Consider the following 21,442-nt stretch of genomic DNA (forward strand, 5'->3'; position numbering starts at 1 on the left):
GCGATATTTTTAAATCAGATGACATTACTGTTTCGCAGATACTAAAGGTATTACATCATTCTTTAAACCTAAAGCTTATATGACGTTCTAGCATCAATAACTTTTACCGAATGATCTTTTAAAGTAAAAATAGGTAGAAAATATATAAATCCTTAAGATAAAAGTGTTTTAAGTAAGCCATTCGGTACAAATCGCGCATCGGTTAGTATGAATCAGATTATCAGGCGTACGTTAAATTTAGCGAACGAAAACAGGTCATTATAGCTTCTTATATTTTGATTCATGTAAGTAAAGTAATTTAAATAGAAGATGAGTGTGCGAATATTTTTACTTTTTACGCCCTTTGTGAGTAATACAAGAGCAATTTTTAAGATTCAAGGGCGCACTGCAGTTTTTTGTAACTTTATTACTGTTACATACACCTTCTGGCCTCATCGTTTTTTTATTTGGTTGAAGTGACATTATGAGATACCAGAACGCAGTTAAAGTTTTTGTTGATGTTCCAAACATTATCCATGAAAAATATCTGATGACGGAAAAGGGGCACTCAGCGCTTTAACAGGCCTTGAAATATCGTCGATATGTTTTCTGAAGTCAAAAATCAAACTTAAATTTTGACTCTAGATCGCCTAAAAATGCTGCTCCAATGGGAACTATGGGAATGGGCGACCAAAGAACGCCGCTTACTACGATCCTACACTTTTAATCAACAATTTTATTTAGCGAAAGTATCAACGACATTTATTCGCTCTATGCGATAGCAAGAGCGGGATAGCAAAGAGTTTTTCATCGCGTTTGTACGAAGGAACTTTTTTGCTAGATTGGTTTTTATATCTGGCCGTATTCGATGCTTTCTTGTAGAAAATATCGTGGAGGTGGTCTAACGAGACGTTTTTTTCAAACTACGGCATCTAAGCTAAGGGTTTTTTTTGTAAAAAAATGTCCTGTGAGCTTAGTTTAGCGCTGACTGTAATCTTAGTTTAATTGGTATAAGATTTTTAGTTTGCTGATGTTAACTACAGTTGAGTATTGGTAACCGTCTGTTAATATTACGTTCACTTAGAAATATTTTTGCTTGAAATAAAGAAACCAAAACACAATTTATTTTATCAACTTTTGTCACTAAGACCAGTTGTATTGAACTACTACAAGTCCCTTTCTCAATAAGTCGGTTTCCCTTTAGTACACACTTTACTTATATTCTAAGTGTAAGATTTATTTTGTTTCTAATTAATTTAAATTCAATTCGACAAGATTATTGAATAAAGAAATTAACTAGAGCATCAGGCACAATTTTTTAAACAATACTACTCACACGACCAGTCCTTGAAGCAAAGTCAAGCAACAAGGATTTTAATAAGATCATCTACGCTCTACATTTCCATATCTACATTAAATACCCAAAAACTAAACTATCAAACGACTCAAAGAAACTAAATAACCTAACCTCAAAAACCTTTATTTTAAACCCGTACCCGTCCCACTGCTAAACGACATTTTTTTAACACACATTGTCAACAAGGATGATATAATTAGTATCAAATGAGCATGAAATGGGATAATAACACGGTTCGTACCACTTGCCTCCTTTGCGTACAGTTATTAAAAATATAAGACTTTTTTGCAAATGTTAAGGTTCTGTATGTTGGTAAAAAGGTGCAACTATTTTAAAGGTATAGATTTTGTAATGCAAGGGGCTTCAGTGATTGTAAATTTGGAGGTTTTCACTCGACATTTTAACCAGTGTTACTCTATTTAATTATAGATTTAAAATTTACTTATTTTTAAATGAATACTGTACTGAATGATCGTTATACCATAAATAATTTTGTTAATTTACTCATTACAGTCAGTACATAAAAAATTGGGAATTACTATCCGTTTGTCCTATTATTTACGTACCTTTAGAATAACCATAGAACTCTACAATATTGTTATTATAAGGAACAAATATTTTAGAATTCGCAATAATATAGAGACAATCTAGCTCAGCTTCGGCTATACATCCTTATACCAACCTTACAAATACACTTCAACAATACTAAACTCAGGTTTTAAGCCTACATAACCAGAACTCTAAACTAAGTGTCCCCTTGGTTACTTAGAGCCTATCCAAGCGACAAATATCAAATACAGGGTGTATAATGACAGCTTGTGCGATGTACAGGGTGATTATTGTCAATTTATGTCGTCGGTACTTCTGATTATTACGTTACAAGTAGTTGGTGAATATATTGACAGTGTGGATGGACTGTTTGCTGCGAAAAAGTGCATAGGGAAGGTTGTTGAACCCATTTTAGTTGCAGGACACCAGTTTAATGTTAGATTGTGAAGCAAAAATGTGGTGTTTCTTTGCTCGCATGGATTGATATACGCATAAAAATCTAGAAAAAATAATTGTTTTTTAAACCTAATTATGTTTTAATTATTTTTATCCTTCGTTCCGGAGACTCATGTCCAGCAGTGTGACAGTAACAGGTTAGTATAAAAAAGAAGTGTGTTTTACTTGTAAGTGATTTTACAAAAATATAACTAAGGTCTATTTATGCGCAGTTTTTCGCAAACTTAGTACGTTTGTGTGTATCGACTAATTTAATAGTCTTTTGACTACGGTTTATTTTTTTACAGAGTCAATTCTATACAGGGACCGCACTAATGGTTACTTTACTAAACAAAATTTTTCGTATGCTGATTGCAATACATGCTTCAATACCTGAAACACCAATATGTAAATTCGATAAACGTAAACATATTCCTAACAAACACACAACATTTAAAAGCAATACTACCAACCCCTAATTTCCAAACAACAATGTTTCATATAAAAAGAGACAGCTATATCTCACCTTGGAAAGAGAAAAGGACAAAAAATCAAAGAAGCGAATAAGCCAAGAAACATTGAGAGAGCAACGGAGAATACTGTTCGTTAGTATCTTTTAATTTCAGCTAATTTTTATCTTCGGAGAGGCGACGTTTTTTACTCTAGCACAAGCCATTAGCTTTCATGTACTTGGGTGTTGTGATTTTGATACTTTAAAACGTGTTTATTAACACATTTTTGTATGTATTTTGCCTTGTAAAGAAAAACCGCAAATCGCTGAGTAGTTTTGAGTCAAAGGATAAAATAGTGTCTTACATTGGCTAAATGATAATTGTTTTTTTATGTAACTGAAAAATCTATAATTTCTGGGTGAAATAATTTGCCTAGTATAGAAAAATAAAGACTAACCAATTGATTAGAATTGATTAAATATAATCCACTTACTTAATTTAATAATATATATGAAAGTAGTCAAGTATGAGTTGAAGTTTTACTAAATCGATTGTATTTAATACCAGTTAATAGGATGACTTGCAATTATATTAGTAATAGTAGAAATGGCCTTCTACATACATCTACTTCTATAGTATAGAGCAAAGGTCTCCTCCCGAGTAAGAAAGGCCTAGAGTTCACTACGCTAGCCACTAGCGGGGCTTTGCATGCCCTCAAAAAATGGGTTGAACCACTCTTTTAGGTTTCATACATACAAACATACATAAGATCACGCCTTCTTTCCATAGGGGTAGGCAGATAAGGTTTCATATTAAAATTATTTACTATAATCTAATTATTTACAACCGTAATCGGCTAGACTCGGTTCCTTATTAAGAAATAGGCGATCAAGTAATTTTATTACAATATTAAATTGCCAGCTGTATAATTTTATTAGCTACTATGAACTGATTAAAATACCTTGTTTGATCGCTTTTTATATGTACTGTTCAGCCTCTAGTTACATTGTTATGGTCGTAATGGTAATAAGGTTATCTTATGTGATAAACGGTGTTACATTGTAAAAGTTTGTGCTAAGATTTTGTCTTGATAAGGAAGTTATTATTTGAATAAAACTATTTTATTTTTATAAAGTAGAGACATGTTGTTTAATTTCTATTCTTGGACAGTTAATTTACTTAATTTGGGTGTAAATTAGCGAACCAATCGATTAGGTTAAATATTGAGACTCTATTAAGATTATTATCTGAATAGAATCACCATAGAAACTTTACTATTTTTTCCAAAAAATATATGCAAATAAAATATTTCTCCCTTAAAAATTACGTCACATTTGAAGAGATTGCCAAAAAGTATCAAAACCTCTCCCTCTTACTACAGTACTGAAGAAATCTAATTTTTGTCGAGTTTTTCTCTTATTCCGCCGTCCCCAGGGGGCGCTGTTTTCCCGCCAATTTGTGTGTGCTTGTGAAAATTTAACCGTTGTCATGTCGTACCGTTTCACTTCATGTTAATGAAGTGTTATTTGCTATCTGCCTATTCGTTTTTCCTGTTATTTTTTTATGATTTTTAAGCTATTTAGGTAGTTGGAAAGCAAAGTAGAAGCTACTCATATTTTGCGGAAATAGGTCAAACATTTTTTACAAAAATAAATCTATTTTAATAGTACAAACAGACGATATGCGATATATGTGGAGTATTTTTTGCTTACACAATAATGTACCTATACTTTTTGAAGAGATGTAAATATCTAGATAAGGATAACTGAAATCCCTCAATTTCACCACCCTTTCCTCACCATATTTACAATTCACAAAAACCCATAAACCACCAAATTGCGTAAACAATATTAAAAAATGATCGTCATAAAATATTCAACTCGAAAACGCTCAGGTGTACGAAAAAACATCTCTTTACGAGCACTAAGAAAGTTTTCTAATAATGTCTCGAGTTAAGAGTGTCCTACCGCTAATTGCGAAATAAATTTTCAAGTTTTAAACCAAAAAACTCGCGGCCGTGAGTTACGACGAAGGAAAAAAAGATTACACGAATGTTGCAAGAAAAATGGCTGCGGACGGTAAACGGGTATTCATAGTCTTGCCGCTTATTTGTGCTTTTTAAGCGCTTATTATTTAATAATTTAATATCTTTATGGAAAATGTATGTTAGTTGGTTGATAAAAATGATATATTTTACAAGACTGAAATTTTAAAGTCATGAATTTGCTTTTTACAAGATAATGTTTTATCAAGTCTGTAATATGATTATATCGCATAGCATGGTTGAAATTTCCTTTTTTCGTATACCGACGTTTTGTTTTAATGCTGCTTCGTAAGTTCTTTTTCTAGTAAGTAAAATTAAAAGTCTCTAAATCACTGCTACTAAGTTATGAGGAAGTACAATCCAGTTATGAAATTACCATCACAAGCGAACGATTCTATGATATTATTTATAAATACCTGAGTCTGTTTGATTGAATCGTTATAAGAATAAAATTGTTATAAATTATTTATGTTATCTCATGTTGATTAATTGATTGTAGATTTTATCATTTTTTATTTATGATACTTCTTCTGAACAAAAATGCAGCTTGTATCTACGGTTTGCGTATTTTTGCAATCTTTGCCTTAGCGATAATTGATAGTACTTAAAAATAATAGGACTCTGTTGTCATTTTAAATACACAAAATAATAATAAATGTGAAATTCTATTTGTTACACATTAGCGGCTAAACCGTAAACTAACTAACTTTTATAAAACTTATTTGGACCACATTAACTAGGTACAGATATAATTCAAGAATCTAGAATATTTTTATTTGTTTTTCGCCTTTCCAAGAAGGGCACTAGCAGATTTCTATCCGTTAGTTTAAACCCACAATATTTTCAACTTCAAATGATAAAAAATGTGGCCAAGAAAAAGATACTGAACAGTCCTTCTTATGAATACGGCATAGAAAGGGGTTGGAGCAAAAATTATGAAAGATGGTTGAAAAGTGGTAAAAATTAGTGAGAGCCGAGGGTGATACCGTCCACTTGATGATGTTTAAACGTTATTGTTTGTATCGTCACGTCCCTTAAGTGGGGTAACCGGGGTGAGTTGGAGCAACATTTTTAGGAGAAAAATATAGGTCGGCGTTTTAGGGTTTTTTTGTGAAAGTAAAGAACAAGAGTGGGGTATTTTGGTTTTTAGTTCATCAATGTCTTTTGTATGAGTTAGAAGTTCTCAAGTCGGTTAGATACTGTTAGTGTAAGTAGGTAATAAATAAATGTTTTATTAAAAGTTAAAAAAGTTAATTTTAAATGGATTTTTAAGACTGTCGGAGAAAAAGAAAAAGGTTTTTTGTCATAAATAGGTATAGGTACACACAGTTTTTTAAAAAGTTGCTTCTGCAATTTTCAAGGCTAATTTCTTTTAAGCTACTAAGTGTATTTTAATTAAGCATTCAAGTAAAAGTATTGCTTTCTGTTTGCAAGTGTCCTATTTGCTTTTAAACTTTTTCTAATGTATTTTATTTTAAAATTAAAACTAGCTATTACTGTCGCTATTAAAAGTGTATAGCGAAGAAAAATCGATGGCCGAGTTAAATATTCAAGTGACTGCAATTAACTTGTATCTAAATAATACTGCTTCTAATTAACAATGTTTTTATGAATTTAAATAGTTGAACAAGTTTAACTTAAGTAAGGTAAAAATTATTACGGATTTTTTAATGAAGATTTTTACAACAGTTAATCCGTTTTTCATTACAATTTGCAAGATTAATTACGTTTATTATATACGCATAAAAGATGTATAAGTTGCTTATAAGTTTAAAATTAGTATGACCATTTTTGAAAGCAGATATAAAGTTAAAAGTAAAAAGATATAGCCGTTATTTCGCGCAATGCAACGTATTTTATTTCAGATACGTCAAATGTGAGGATAAAACATATTTTTACACATCAAAACGTGTCGCGGACAAACTACATACTGTGGTGTAAAATCAAGGCGGTTTTGACATAAAAATTGAATACTTTTAACAAACAGTGCATAAACGACTACGACGATATTTTCGTAAAACCTTTTATCATTTTAAAATGGCCTTATTTGCAGCCTAAACAATAATATTTAAGTAACAAACAAATATGTCATCTAGATAACCTGGATTTACAGATTAACTATTATTTTAAAGAAATCTATTGATTTTATAACTGGTCCATTCATTCACGCGACTTAAAACCACTTATACGCACTTCTGTTACCATTACAATTACGTAACAAAATTTCTTACTAACATTTTTCCTTACAAAAGTACAGTCATTACAAAATTTCTTAACCTTTTCACCGCCACGGACGTTAAGAGACGTAAAATTGAAAATCGCTCACGACGCCATCGACGTGATAGCACGTCAAAAATATCACTTTTTTATAGTTCAAAATAAACATACAACAATACGTTTCAAGTGTTTTCTTTCTCCTGTTATTATTACCTAAACATATTTATTACATTATTACACAAAGACATATAATAATTAGACAGTTGTACCTGAAAAAAAAACAAAGTAAATCATCATGCAAAATGTATAAATTTAGCCCGCAAATCCACGCCACAGACGTGAAGACGCGTCAACTAGTGATGTGCAAGGAAAAGGACTACAATCTAAACACTTTATGCAATATTTCGAAAACAAATTGAAATACTTCACTCCTTTCTGAAAAAAAAATTTTTTGTCTGATATGTTTTAAATTAGATTCAATACAAACCTAAATATGTAATAAAACTACCATATCTAGTGATAAACTCATGACTAAATAAGTGCAAATCGATCATTTTGTGGCAACTCTCGCGCATCTCTATTAGCGGAATCCCTTACAGTGCTTCGTACGCCACTGACGGAATCAGACGGCGCGCTCTGACGTCACCCGCGCTGCTGGACACTCGTAGTGTTGTTGCAATACGTTATTAATAATAGGTACATAAATTCTTGTGTATAATAAATTATCAATAATGTCGTCCGAAGTAACTTGGGTTTGTTTATCGGCGTAATTGACTTTTCTTTTTTTATTTAAATTGCTAATTAGGCTTGGTGAACATGGACGAGAATCTTTAGAAGTAGACATAATTAGCAAAATATTTTCGTAGTACGCGGAATAACAGTGACATTTCGAATCATAGAGCACAAAACATATTTATTTTACCGAGTCATAGAGTTCTTTCAAACTGTGTTTCCATGTTACTACATCAAAATTAATTTTATAGACTAGAAAAATATTACGAAAATTTTATTTCTACATTTATTAAAATCGTAAGATACGAGTACGAAACAATTGTGCAAAATTGAGTATTGATTATAATTTAACGTATTCAGATGAATGATTAAACGTAACGATATATTATACTTCACTCCGACTTGCCACACTGGTACATCTCTAATATAAGGCGGCAAAATTTGAAATCGCAGCGCTGACCACGCCAGTGGCGTTTCTTAACGTCAAAAGGTGTCGTCACAACTGGGATTAGTGCTGTGACTTTTTGAATAAAATATTTGAATTAAGTACTTTTTTTATGCAAATTGTTCGTGTATATCATTGTTATTTTTGGGTAATGAGTACTGAGTAGTGTAAAGTTGACACATGGGAGAAATTCAATAAAATTTTGTGGTACTTTTATGCAATTTTTACTCATAATATAAGAACACGTAAAATTAATCGAAGTTTTATCGATATACACTTTTCCCGTGACTATTATTTTGTAGGTATAAACGAAGGAATTTATTGCTTGGCGTGGGGAACACCGATTTTCAATATTACTCTGGCGGTGAAAAGGTTAACACAATTTTCAACCCTTTAACACAGTATCAAGCCATCGATTCGCTCCAGAAAAACTCTAGACTATCAAATCTTTCCAAACCTATTAACTTTAAAAGCCGGTCGGTCATTAAACGGTCGTTTTTTTAAAACGTCGTCCGTTGAACAAATTTTTCCACCCCACTTGAACACTTTTCATAATTAGAACCCCCCACCCCCTCGTTACAAGATGTTACAGTTGCGAAACGTTTAAAAAATATAATTTTGTCTCTGCTTCTGTGATAGTCGAAATTTGATTTTTGAATTTGGAGTGGAACTTTTTAAATTGTAACGGCTCTTTACTTTTTTTTTATTTGAACTAACATTTTGATAAATAATAGGCTACCGTATCTTTTTTTTTTAACTAAAGCCTGTATTTTTTTCACGTAGTTAGTCGATTTTTTTTACGACTACCTATCAAAAGTAGTTCCAACAACAAGATGAAGTTATACGCCGCGAATTAACGTTTATCTTGGACTTAAGTTCACAAAGGAACACCTACAAAGCTTCTTTATTACTTTAGCGATGTTACGTCTTGAAAAATCGCAACCATCTTCATCGTTGTCTCAAACAAAAAGCTTAAAAGACATTAATATATCGCCAAACATCACTTACATTTTCAGAGTCGAGAAAAAAAAACTTCTAAGAGACACTTAACGTACATCATTAAAAACATTTTTAAAACAATATTAAATACATAAAAGGGATGCCGAACAAAAACTGAGACAACTTAACCGAATTGATTTATACAGAACCCGGTATAAAACGAAATAAGTACAGTCGGAACAAAAAACTTTAACACATGTCGTGTTCGGACGGCCGATGTCAAAATCGTCTCAATTTTGTACCGAAAAACAATTGGTATCTGAATTTTAAATTCGCTCGGGTCATTTTCGGTGTATTTTTTCGCAAAGCGGCACTATAATAAATCTAGAGGCAATAACAATAAATTCATTGCGGATCGACATGCAAATGTTGAAGGATTTTTTTCGACAATGTGTAGTACTTTTGTTTTGTAAGTTAAAAGTTGTGGAGCGGTTTTTAGGATTTGTTACTTTGATTTTCGGATTAGTATTACTAGTATAAATGAAGTGCATAGTATGAAATAAATGTAACCCGTAGGATTAGTAGTTATTAACGAATTCTCTTATTGTTTGCGAAGTTGATAAGTTGTTTAAGTTGCTTCATAAAAATTGAATATGTTGCGTATTCTGAATATTATTTAAGGCTCAATATTTTTTAAGTATAAAGTGAAATAATACCATTTGGCCAATAACAGTCTCATATCGTAAATAAAACTAGTGATAGTAATATCTCATTGCCTTTTGTATTATATTGACTAAACTCTATTTGATAGAATCTTGCCTAAACTCTATCTTCGTAATAATAGTATTAGAATTACTAACATTTTTTATCATTCAAAAGTTTCATCAAACATCAAGATAATCCTAAACACCACAAATCTGCCATCAAAATCATATCCCAAAAAAATGTACAGTTATTCTCAAAAAAAGATGTTAGCAAAGTCGACTCCACGCCTCTTGCCCGCCCACAAAAGATCAAGTACCCGACCGCGCACAAAGAGTGCAGTTTTTATTTTGGCCGAGTGTACTTTTCCGTTTCGTTCCTCGTTACTTGGTTTATTTTTTGAAGCACCTGTACTTACTTTTTTGTTATTTACATGAACGTTGTTTTTTAAAACGTATGTTGCTATCGTATGATTTTTTTGAAAAAACTTTTTTTCGAAATATTTTTGTTTTTACTCTCGATTTCGGTTTTAGAATTTGGTTTTTGAGGGTTTATGTGTTTGATGGTTATACGTTTTGCCTAATCCTGTACCTAATCCATCAGAAGGTTTCTATTTATTATTTTGTAAGAACGTCCAAAAGTAATTCCATTATAGAAACAAAATTTATATAACCTATTCTTTTTGAAGTAAGTAATTTAAGGTATTAGTTCCTTTAAAAAATATACACAGTTTAAAATTTCAGTTTCTTTAAAATTTGTTGCCTAAATTCCCGTTAAACGGCTAAACTCCCCTCAGCCGTATCATATCAAAAAATCTAGCACATATTATTACAAAAATTGCAACAATAACATGCAGATGTGCAATTGAAGCACTTCCTGACTTATCATACGCCACCTTTCACGCAGATGGCAACGGAAAAACGAACAAAAAACAATATGGCGCTCGAATCTCGATTAAATATATTGTTAACACGCCCTCGGCGTTTTATCGCAAGATTTTTTATCTTGACCGATTCTATGAGAATATGTTTCTTTATAATGAATATTCAAAACGTAGATCGAGTCCTAGATTCTTTATAGTTCCTGTTTATAAAAACATTGCCGCCACCCACAGTTTAGATTTCAGATAAAACACTTTAGTACTAACGTTTACGATCTTATTCTAATGGGAAGTTTATAAAATGAAAACTCACCTTAATTATTAAAATATAAGAGTTATTGGTATAGTAACCAATACCCCGTTTATTTGGGGATGCGACTTAGCGACTGTACACGCACTTAATATATTTAACAAACATTCAAACATTAGAATCGTTACTATAAAAGTATAAGTTGTGAAACGGAACGTAATATCCAATTTAGAACTGTCAATCAAATTTCAAACTACGAATCGATATATTCCAATTTCGATTATGGAATTTCCTGGAAATAAGAACGCATACAGTCGCCGCGACGCGTCCCCTACTTTTGGAAGATAACAATACACATTGAAACAGATGCCAACTCACTCGCTGAAGTGTAGACCAGCACTCCTCAAGCGTTCGCTCGCTGATGCTCTGCCCTGACCGCGCTTGTTGCTGCATGAAACAAACGAAATAATAAGAACACAACTCGACGTGAAATCCTATCGAGAATCTGAAACCTTTAGTAATCCTATTACTATTAAAGTACATTTTCGTTAGTATATCGTAAAAGTAAGTTCTTTTTTCAAATTACTAAAGGTCACAGATAAAATAAAAATAAAAGTTATATATTATAATGAAAGAATAATAAATTAAAAGCATAATTGAACTACGAACCACAATATTTTATTGTACAATAAAATACTGAGCAAGAATAGAAAAAGAAATGTTAATTCAATATTCATTTGAGTTATGAATAATAGTGAGCTTCGCTATTGTTAACTATGAAATAAAATATCAAATAAAATATAAAAACGTAGCTCTATGGAAACTCATTCGTTTGAAATTATATTTTGTAACGAAAAGTAGGTATTTTAATAAGTAGTTAGTACCTACAAATACGTAGTGAAATTCGAAGCGTCTCTTAGTAACTGTATTTACGTTTCACATTACTATTAATATTTCGTTATGGAAAAGTTTTTGTGTGTTGTAGAATATGGATTTTTCCTAGGCGTATTAACTTCGTGGAAAAACTAATGACTTAACTGAATTTATGTAGTTGTCAACCTAGTGTCAAAGTTGTCTAGGCGTTATAAATCGCCTAATGATTTTTTTCTTGAATAACTATTAAGACCAATTTTCAGCATGCTTTCTAAAGCACTGAGACGCTCTGTTCAAATATCATCAAGTGGCCATCTATCATAGAAAGATTTCTATGATAGTTTTTTCAAAGATTGCTTAACCCACTGATCGTTTACCGATTGGTCAGCAAGCTACGCCTCGAATAGTTTAATGGAAGTCAAACTCACAAGTTCTCATAGCAACAAAACAAGAAGAAGAAATAAAGAAAATAATAATTACATCAATATTCAGGTTATTGAGGAAATTTACCAGTGCGAAAGGCAACATCGTGTTGCGATCTCCGATGGGCGCTTCCCCGGTCGGTGACGACTGCTGCGGCTGCGTGCGCAAACAATACAACGTTATGAACGATATTACTTACTAAAACTTAGAAAGACCCGAGTTTTTAAATAAGAACTTTTACTTTTCTAGATTCCAAAAAAATAGTTCTTAATTCCAGAAGATAATAATTGAAAGTTCTAATTTCCAGGTTTTAAAATTAGAACACAATAGTTTACAGTTTAAATTTGAAAAATGAGACGTTCCAATTTTCGGAATTTAAAAACTCGAGTATATCGATATGGAATACAAAAATTTTCTATGCTTAAGTTTTTAATATAGATTTTAGTGAATAAATGTTACTAATTAAAAAATGAAGTAAACTTTCTAGTCCAGGCAACCAATTTTAGTTGAAGTTTATTAATCGACAGTAATTAAAGCCCATCGAAGCCATTTGACTTTGAAACAAGCAATTACGAATAGTTGGTAACTAACATTAGTAAAAACGGAAAACACACTTACCGGTAACTACGGTTGACAACCATAAACTACACAACACTTCGTGCACATGCGGTTAAAAAAACCAAAGGTTAAAATAACGAAAAAAACCGCTACAAAAAAAACCATAAGTTTCAAAGCCCAATGTCCACTGAAAATACCCAGTTTGTATTTATTTTTAGATTAGTATATTAAATATTTTTGTAAAAATAAAATTGTAAAGTAACCCAGTTTTCAATTAGTAATTTGATACTTAAATGACCCAAATTAATTACATCATTCAAATACGCTACAATTAAAAAAATATCATATTTTTCTTTTAAATTCAAAATCATTCTAAATCACAGTGGACAGTGTCTAAGCAAACGAAAAACATGAAGCCGACGAAATAAAAAAGTATTTTAGTAAAATTAAATTTTAAAAAAAGGACAGTCACGAACACTTAGAGTAAAAAAATTATTTACATCGATATTATTGAGTGTTGATAGTAAATTTACCAGCGCAAACGGTACGAGAGATCTTTCACTCATCGTCGAGTCGGCAGATGGTGATTGCTGCTGCTGTCCAATGAAGCGTGAAAAAGAGATTTTTTTGGTGAAAATCATGGTCAATTTTGGTAAAGAACATAGATATATCATTATAGGAGCAAAAAAAATTAATAGTGTCGATGTTACATCATTTGAACTGCAGTTTTGCCTTTGCGCTACATTGTAAGAACTCGTTATCATACGTTTAAGTTTCAACTGTCTGTTACCAAACAGAACATAACGACGCCCACCGCAACGTTTGTTACAAAAAAAAACAATAAACCTCATTATTTTGTTAACAAACCCTCAACTCAACAACAAAATTAATAAATCAAATTTTAATTAACAATTTGAAAAAAACTAAACCACAAAAGCGCAACTATGAACCGTTAAATCTATCGAAAAAACCGATGAATACCGAATGAAACGAAACCGGTTTGTTATTCAAACAGAAAATTTGTAAAAAAAACGATTCGCAACAAATATCTGTCAACACCCCTTTGGTGAAACAAAGCGGTAGGAAAAAAAATTAAAATAAAATGTTCACAGCCCTAATCCTGTGCGCCGTGGGAAACACAAGGTGAACGTATCCGAAACTAATTTAAAATGTAATATTCTTTCGTCTGTTGTTTAAATTTTGAATTAAGAAAGTTATTACTATTTCCTTTCTTTTTATTTTTCATTGGCTGAATTGTGTTTTACTTTAAATTCGGAATTTAATGTTCCGAATTGAAATTGAATCATAGATTGCTTTTAGTTTTTACTTGCGGTTCTAAAATTAGAATATGGATATTTCATTATGCCTTTTTACTAGGTTAGAAATTAGTTCTTATCGCATACAGATATTTATTTATATCAATCTAAACATTTCACAACTTTGTAGCGTGAATGTTATACACAACAATGTTTCAAATAAAAAAGGAAGATCGAAAATCCTCGCGCCAAAATCACTTTATAATCTGTCTTTAAATTTATCCGTTCTACCAATTTTAGAACAATCAAACGCTATAGAAATATAAATGTACGTTATTGTGACAAAAAATATCACTGAGCCGGCCCGTCAAATATCAAATAATAAGCCATATGCTCAAAACAAACAGTCGTTGAAAATAAAAAATATAATCGACTTCGCCGACAAGTTGATCACAGGTAATACAGAAATAATAGAATTATCACAGATTATTGTAATTTACATATCCTTTGTAAAACCGGATGCGGCATAAGGACACAAAAACGATTTAATAATAAGTTTGACGCAAGGACCTTAACCCTTTCTTGTGTTAACAAAAGCTTTACAATATGTTGCCTTGGTCTCTGTCTTTTTTTTAATTTTATAAGGAAGGGATCATTCAAATTTGGAACGGGTTTCACCTCGAGTAATCTGAGGTCAGTTGATCAAGACTGTTTGAACAAGATAGACGTGATTTAAAAATGTTTTTACATTTAACTAAACACGTATTTACATTTAATAATGTTTGTTTTCAAGTGATGTGACGAAATGTATTTAATACACGGACTGTAAACACTTTGAGTGGAAATATTTCAGCTGTTTCTAACTTCAGGTAAGTTTTCACGGCTACTTTGCCGACGGAGCGTAATATCAATTTGAAAAACGTTAGAAGTTTCCCTCAGATTTTACACTGTTTTGCGTCCGAAAATGTTATCTAATTCCATTTGATATTTTACTTTCTACCTAAATAATAATTATTTGTTTGTATTTTTTGTTTTTGTAAATTAAAACTGATTATTTTCACAACGTAAATATTTTCAACACTTTCTAGACCTAAAATTTCCTAAGAAAAGATATGAAAACACTCACCTGAATTTCATTCACCAGTTTTTCAGTCATAATCTTGTGATCAGGAGTCGCTGGCGGCTGAGGCGTCGGTGGAGCCGGTCCTGGCTGGTTGTGGCTCTCACCCAGCTGGTCCTGGCTGGGGGAGCCAGGCCGGCTTCTGTTCCAGAAGTCCTGCATCTTGAACTGCCTCTGGGCCTCAGCCGCTTGCTGCAATGTTGGTATGTGGAGAGATAAGGGGGCAGCGCGAAGGTCGAGCGCGCTGCCTCCCGCGGAAGCCTCGTTGTTCCCCTCGGCCGCTGTCATCTTGAACGAGTTCTGAAGCCAGCTGGCCACAAAGTTGTCCTCCTCCTTGGGGGGCTCCAGGAGTCTCGGGAACGGCGGCGCGGCGCTTGGCTCGAATGCGCCCTCGCCGCCGACCTGCTCGCCTTCTTCAGCTATTTTCGGTACTTTAGCCTCCCTCGGTGAGCCCTCCTCTACCGCTTCCGTCTTCCGATACTCATGGAGGTCCCTGTACCTCTCCTGCAGCGCTAGGGATATGTTTTCATTGAAGTATTTCAACATTAATTCCAGTTTGGGACGTATCGTCACAACGAGGACATGCGATCGCTCGCGGTTCTGTTATTCACACTCTTTCCGTACTCCGGGCCCGATGTCTTCGGCGATACCGCGGATCTGCAATACAACAATCTCTTTAGCGAAAGAGCGCGACGCGGCGAAACCGAAAAAAAATTCGCGAAAAGTTAACGCGGCGACGTTATTTTATTTTTTTTCGCGGCCGAGACACCCCCGGAAAAGCGAAGTCGTGCCGTGGAAAGCGGAAACGAGACCTTCTTGAGACGCGGGCGGGCGACGACTAACTTCTTGGTGGAAAACTTGAGCGTCGCGACGCTTTCTTGCGGGGTGGGGCGGACGCGCGCGCCAGCCGAAGACGCCGGTCCAACTAGCAAGACGCGGCGCCGCCCCCGCCGCCTTAGACGTAGCCAAGAACATCCCCACCGACGCCGGGCGCACGCGCCCCGCGTTTTTTCCGCGGAAAAATGCGTCCGGTCAAGGAAAAGACGCGCGGCCGGCACCGGGCGGCCGGCGTGTGAGCGCCGCGGCCCCGCGCTCCCCGCTCGCCCCCGCACACCGACTCGGACACGATTTCCCCAAAAACGCATGACGGACCACTCGGACTACGGCCGAAATAAGAACTATTAAAAAGGGCGCTAAGGACGCCGCAGGGTGTTCGCCCCTCTCGCTCGCCCGACCCCGTTTCTATCCCACCCTTGCATGCGAGAACGGGACGAGTAGAGCTCCCCATTTTTTTCTAAGCCGCTATTAGTGAGGGAGGAAATGAAAAAGAATGGGTTTCTTTGTGATTTTTTCTTAATGACGTCTGTCTCGCTCGCACTCGTTGGTTACGTATAGCGCTGTTTCGTGTGGAGTTTTTAAGCATTTCTTTTCGACGCCTCTTTTACTATTGTGGTTTTTTTTCAATGTTCAGGCGGGGCTTAGCTTATGGGGTATTAGCCAACGGTGTTATTGAGATTTTACTTTTTCCTGTTTTTACCTAAAGTTGAGGAAATGAGTTACCGAAGTTTTTTTCCTGTTTCTTTGTGAATTCTTTTGGGGGTTTCATACCTACAGAATATTTTGTGAGATGAAGAAAAATTATCCTAAAAATAACTATTTCTTTTACAGGTACTTTATGACCATGAACATTTAATATTGGTAGTAGAAAAGAGTGATATATTTCGAGTAGTGTAGTAAGGTTCGTATCTAAGCAAAGTGGTTGTATCGACAAGACTGGGCGCCTTCGTAGCGTTTTCTCCGCGGCTTTTCTCTTCGCTACCCCACGACAGATGGCGTAGCGTGCTACGAAACCGGTATTTTACTGGTTCTTTACGTGTCTTTAGAACATTTATTAATTATATTTAAGAAGATATAGATATAGATCCAAATTATTTACTATTTAAAAACTGATATTTTATTAAATGAGATTGATTTTAGATTTTCTTTACGGAGTAGCTGTTTTGTCAATTTTGTCTCATTGTCGTACGACGTAACATTTATTCAGTCAAGATGTTTTTCTAACAAAAACGAGTGTAATTTTTATGGTCAAAATTCATTTAAATTATTTAATAAGGAAGTGAACCATCATAATATTATAAGATGCGATAGATTCTCATATTCTTTATGTCATCAATTCGTCCTAATTGTTAGTGTTTTTATAGTTATAAGTCTAATAATGTTAAATATTTTGTTATTAAAATAATATTTTATATTTACATGTAATTTTTGTAATCTAATTTTAACAAACTAAATCGTCTGTTCTAATAAAATTGTATAAAACTAACCGCGACTGTGGCGCCTCCTATTCAAAGTATGAATACAATTTAATAACATGTTTATTCAATCTAATTAAAGTATATTTAACAAGTTAAAATAAAAATAATGAAAACGTGTTTTAGAAATAAATATCCATTGTGTGTAAAATTTTTTTAGCTTACACTGACTATTGTATGTACATACTTATTTTTGTCTACAATGACTTTTAAAAATAAGAATACCATCTCAATATGTGCGAAATTTTTACAGAATAATTTTTTTCAAACCTATATTTTTTATAATAACTTTAAGTCCGAACGTCTTAATTGTACAATAGACTTAGACTGACTGGAAAATAAATGTGTCATCTCATAATTTATGAATTTTTTTACATCTTTTTTTTTCTAACTACATTTTTTCTTTAATATCGCTAAGCCCGCCCACGTCTTATCAATAAGTCATTAGTAAGACAATATAATGACATAATGAGCAGGAGGGGCTGAGGAGTGTCGCTACGGTGAGTGACCACGGTAGCCCAATGGCTGGAAAAACTATGATAGCATCATTAAATCATTACTAGTATATGAAGACATTATTTTTGTATTGTTGTGTTAGTCGTAACTTTTGAGTACTAGTTGTACAGTTAAGCCAAAATTAAATAGTATTTTATTGTTATGTAGCCTAATTAAGCATTTGTTAACGCTATTTGCAAGAAAATAGATTATATTTTAGAATAGAAAAAATGTTTTATAGTTTTTTAAGAAAGTAAGGTTATTTATTTCTATTATGAAATCGAAAATTTGATCACAAAGATGCATTTTTGAAATGTTTTAAGTATCTTATAATTGTCTTACACAAAATCGATGGGTTTTATATTTAAGCGTATTAAAAAATGGTACTGTCATAACAAGTAATTTCTATGACACAAACTATGAGTTTAAAAAAAATGTATTGTAATTATCTGATTAAATCTTTGTAGCTTCCTGATTAAAATAAATATTCATATAACAAAAAAACCTTGTTTAATTTTCACCAATGAATACCTCACAAAAACATAAAAACAAATGAAAATAATTTCATCTCAAAAACGTTTACTTCAACTTCTAAACAAACCCTTCTTTATGGTTCGTATAAAAGTCGAATGGTTCTTATAGAGGTTGAGAGTATCGCGTCTGAATTTATTTACAAGAGAGGGTTCGTATGTAAGTTGGGTTCTTATAGAAGTCGAAAGGGTTTGTTTAGAAGTTGAGGTTCGTATCTAAGTAGGGTTCGTATGTGAGTCGTGGATAAGTTGAATATGATATTGGTTGTAGTGAAAATTTATTTGGTCGTTTTAAAATTATCTTGTTTAAATTGTTTCAAAAATGTTTCGTTATTTGTAGACAAGGATTATTTGAGTTGACTTTTCAAGAACTGTTAAAATATTTTTTAACCACCCATTACGATATTTTCATTCGCTGATAAAGCAAAGAATATTTATTTCTACATACACAAGTAACTTTAAAAATAATATTATTTTATATACTTGCATTTTATCTAATTTCAAGTTTAGTATAACGAACATTAAGTAAAACTTAGTTTGACTTGGAATATTTCTGAAAACTTCAAAAACTGAGTGACTGACTGATAGACAACGCATAGCCGAAACTACTGAGTAAAAAAGAGTTGAATTTTGTTATGAAGATTCCTTAGGAAGTGTAGAGGAGTGCTAATATATTTATACTTATTGAAAATTCCTCCCGAAAAGAAGGATAAGTATTTCATAAAAATCTTTTAGTATTTGAACGAATTTGCGAGTAAAGCCAGGGTAATAAGTTAATCTATCTTTATATTAATGTTGTCTATTAAAACACTGAGATTGTACCGTAATTCCCGCTACATACTTCGACACCCACACTATCAGTGGTCTATGCAAATATTTGACTCGTACGGGACTCGAACCTACGAGTAGTGAAGATATATTTTCTTGACCTTTTATACGGGAAATGTTTGATAGAATGAGGACGAAAATTTAATTATACCTACCTACTACTACTTATTTTTTATATTGTTATTCAAAGATATTTTAGGATAAGCAAAATGTTTTGAATTATGCTTCTATTCAGTATATTTCTTTATAGACAATGCAAGTAAACGATTCCATATCTCGTCCAAAACTTTAAAATTAGCTTACTTCACACAAAATCTTTTTGAAAATCTCTCTTAGCATAGATCTGAAACATAATTATGCTACTAAATCCCCAATTCCTACAGCATACGTATCTTATAAATTAGTTTTTATTACTTTTCGATTCTAGTTTACATTAAAATATTCAAATAGAAACTACTATAACGTACTTAAAATACAGTCGTAATGTAACAAATACACAGACATACGTACAAACAGATAATAATAATATCGAATTAAACAATGAATCGAATGACCCTTCGTTTTAGGGACCAGTTACAATGGACGCGATGTCGTATTGTTTCTGACCTACTGCAGGCCAAAAGAGTAGTTATGCGTTTTGAAATTTTATACAGATTATTGAAAGTGCGTTTTGAATACTACTCGTAGAAATAAATTGTTAGGTTGTGATAAGGACTTGCATCAAAAATATAAAGCGAACTAAGCAATCGCAATAATTGCGATGATTGTCTTATGATGTTGTAAACAGTTGTTCCGTAGAAAATAGAAGTAGGTATATTTTTGTGTAAAAATTGATTTTAGGAAATTATAGTGTTGAAAATTACATATTGAAATTATAGTTAATAAGTGTAATTTTTTGCATAGACCCGTGACTAGTAAAAAAATATTCGCGAAACCTTCAGCATTTATATCTAATTATCTAATAACAGAAATCTTCAGACAAATCCCGATCCAATCGACTTAACATTTAAGCGTCCAATCATTGAAACGACTAACAAACTAAAAAATAGACTAATAAAACTAAGACTAATTAGTTGAACATAGTACGTAATAAAACTAAGAGGTGTAGTAGATCTATCAGAGATACAGACAGACCGATTTATATGACTGTAAATAGGGTTGCCTCGAGACAAGACAAGACAAGTGAAAAAGAAAAGGTGTTTCGAAAATTGGAGTTCTTAATTAAATGAATGTATGTATTTTTTCTGCTTACTTAATCTTGCAACGATATATAATTATATTTGAAGATAAATCTCTTCTAAAGCAAATATTAGATAAACTATATCGAAGAAAGTCTCTTTCCTTTTTTTCTTTCGGGGGTTTTTATAAAACATTAGCATGTAAAAAAAAAGATATTTAAAGGCGAAAATAAATAAATCTCTGTAAGCAATTAATTAATAAAATTTTGCTTATTAGGCTCTTATTTCAACGATTACCAGTATATCAATAAATTATTTTGTTACTGAAGGATTTTTTTTAGAATTAGCGAAATGTTTTTAACATATCTCAGCCTATTATTACATTTTGTGCTCGGTGGCAGCCCTGCTGTAGGCTGGCAGCTTGAAACGAACGTTATCTTCAAGCAAGAGGTAAAATATTTCAGTCTAAGTGAGTGATATTTTTAATGGCGTGATTTTATATATCAATACCTTATTATATATAAGATATTCATGTCTATTATATTTCGACAAGAGCAGGAAAAGATTGTATCAAATGATAACGTATTTGATTCTATAGTTAGAGAAAATAAAAAAGTTTCGACATTTCACCTAATTTTTCGTATATTAGTATTATTTTATTAGCTTTTACTTATATTATTATTATATTATACGTTGTATTATACGTTTGTCTTTTCCATCTCGGAGCTATGGAGTCCCGGAATTTTGGAAGATGTGCGTGGGACCGGAGACAACACACAGGGGCCCTTTTATACAGTTCTAATATAACAAAGATGTAATGTGACTCAATTTTTAATATTATTACAATTAATAACTTTACTACTACACTACATCATTACAAAACTATTT

The 21,442-nt window shown here is 32.7% G+C and overlaps 1 protein-coding gene across 13 annotated transcripts in view; it reads right to left on the reverse strand.

The window, feature by feature from the left end:
* Nucleotides 1–21,442, reverse strand: part of dati (zinc finger protein datilografo) — a 133,478-nt gene that overhangs the window by 61,337 nt on the left and 50,699 nt on the right. For 3 of the 13 annotated variants that reach the window (XM_076131318.1, XM_076131308.1, XM_076131309.1), the window contains exons 2-5: nucleotides 15,218–15,868; nucleotides 13,336–13,431; nucleotides 12,335–12,433; nucleotides 11,336–11,428 (exon numbers count right to left, since the gene is read on the reverse strand). In XM_076131318.1, coding sequence (XP_075987433.1) covers nucleotides 11,336–11,428; nucleotides 12,335–12,433; nucleotides 13,336–13,431; nucleotides 15,218–15,757 — 828 coding nt within the window. In that variant the 5' untranslated portion in view covers nucleotides 15,758–15,868. The remainder of the gene's footprint in view (nucleotides 1–11,335; nucleotides 11,429–12,334; nucleotides 12,434–13,335; nucleotides 13,432–15,217; nucleotides 15,869–21,442) is intronic. The other 10 variants (XM_076131315.1, XM_076131312.1, XM_076131310.1 and 7 more) reach the window with 10 other exon arrangements.

The sequence above is a fragment of the Anticarsia gemmatalis genome, chromosome 25 (assembly GCF_050436995.1).
Source record: "Anticarsia gemmatalis isolate Benzon Research Colony breed Stoneville strain chromosome 25, ilAntGemm2 primary, whole genome shotgun sequence".
NCBI lineage: Eukaryota > Metazoa > Arthropoda > Insecta > Lepidoptera > Erebidae > Anticarsia > Anticarsia gemmatalis.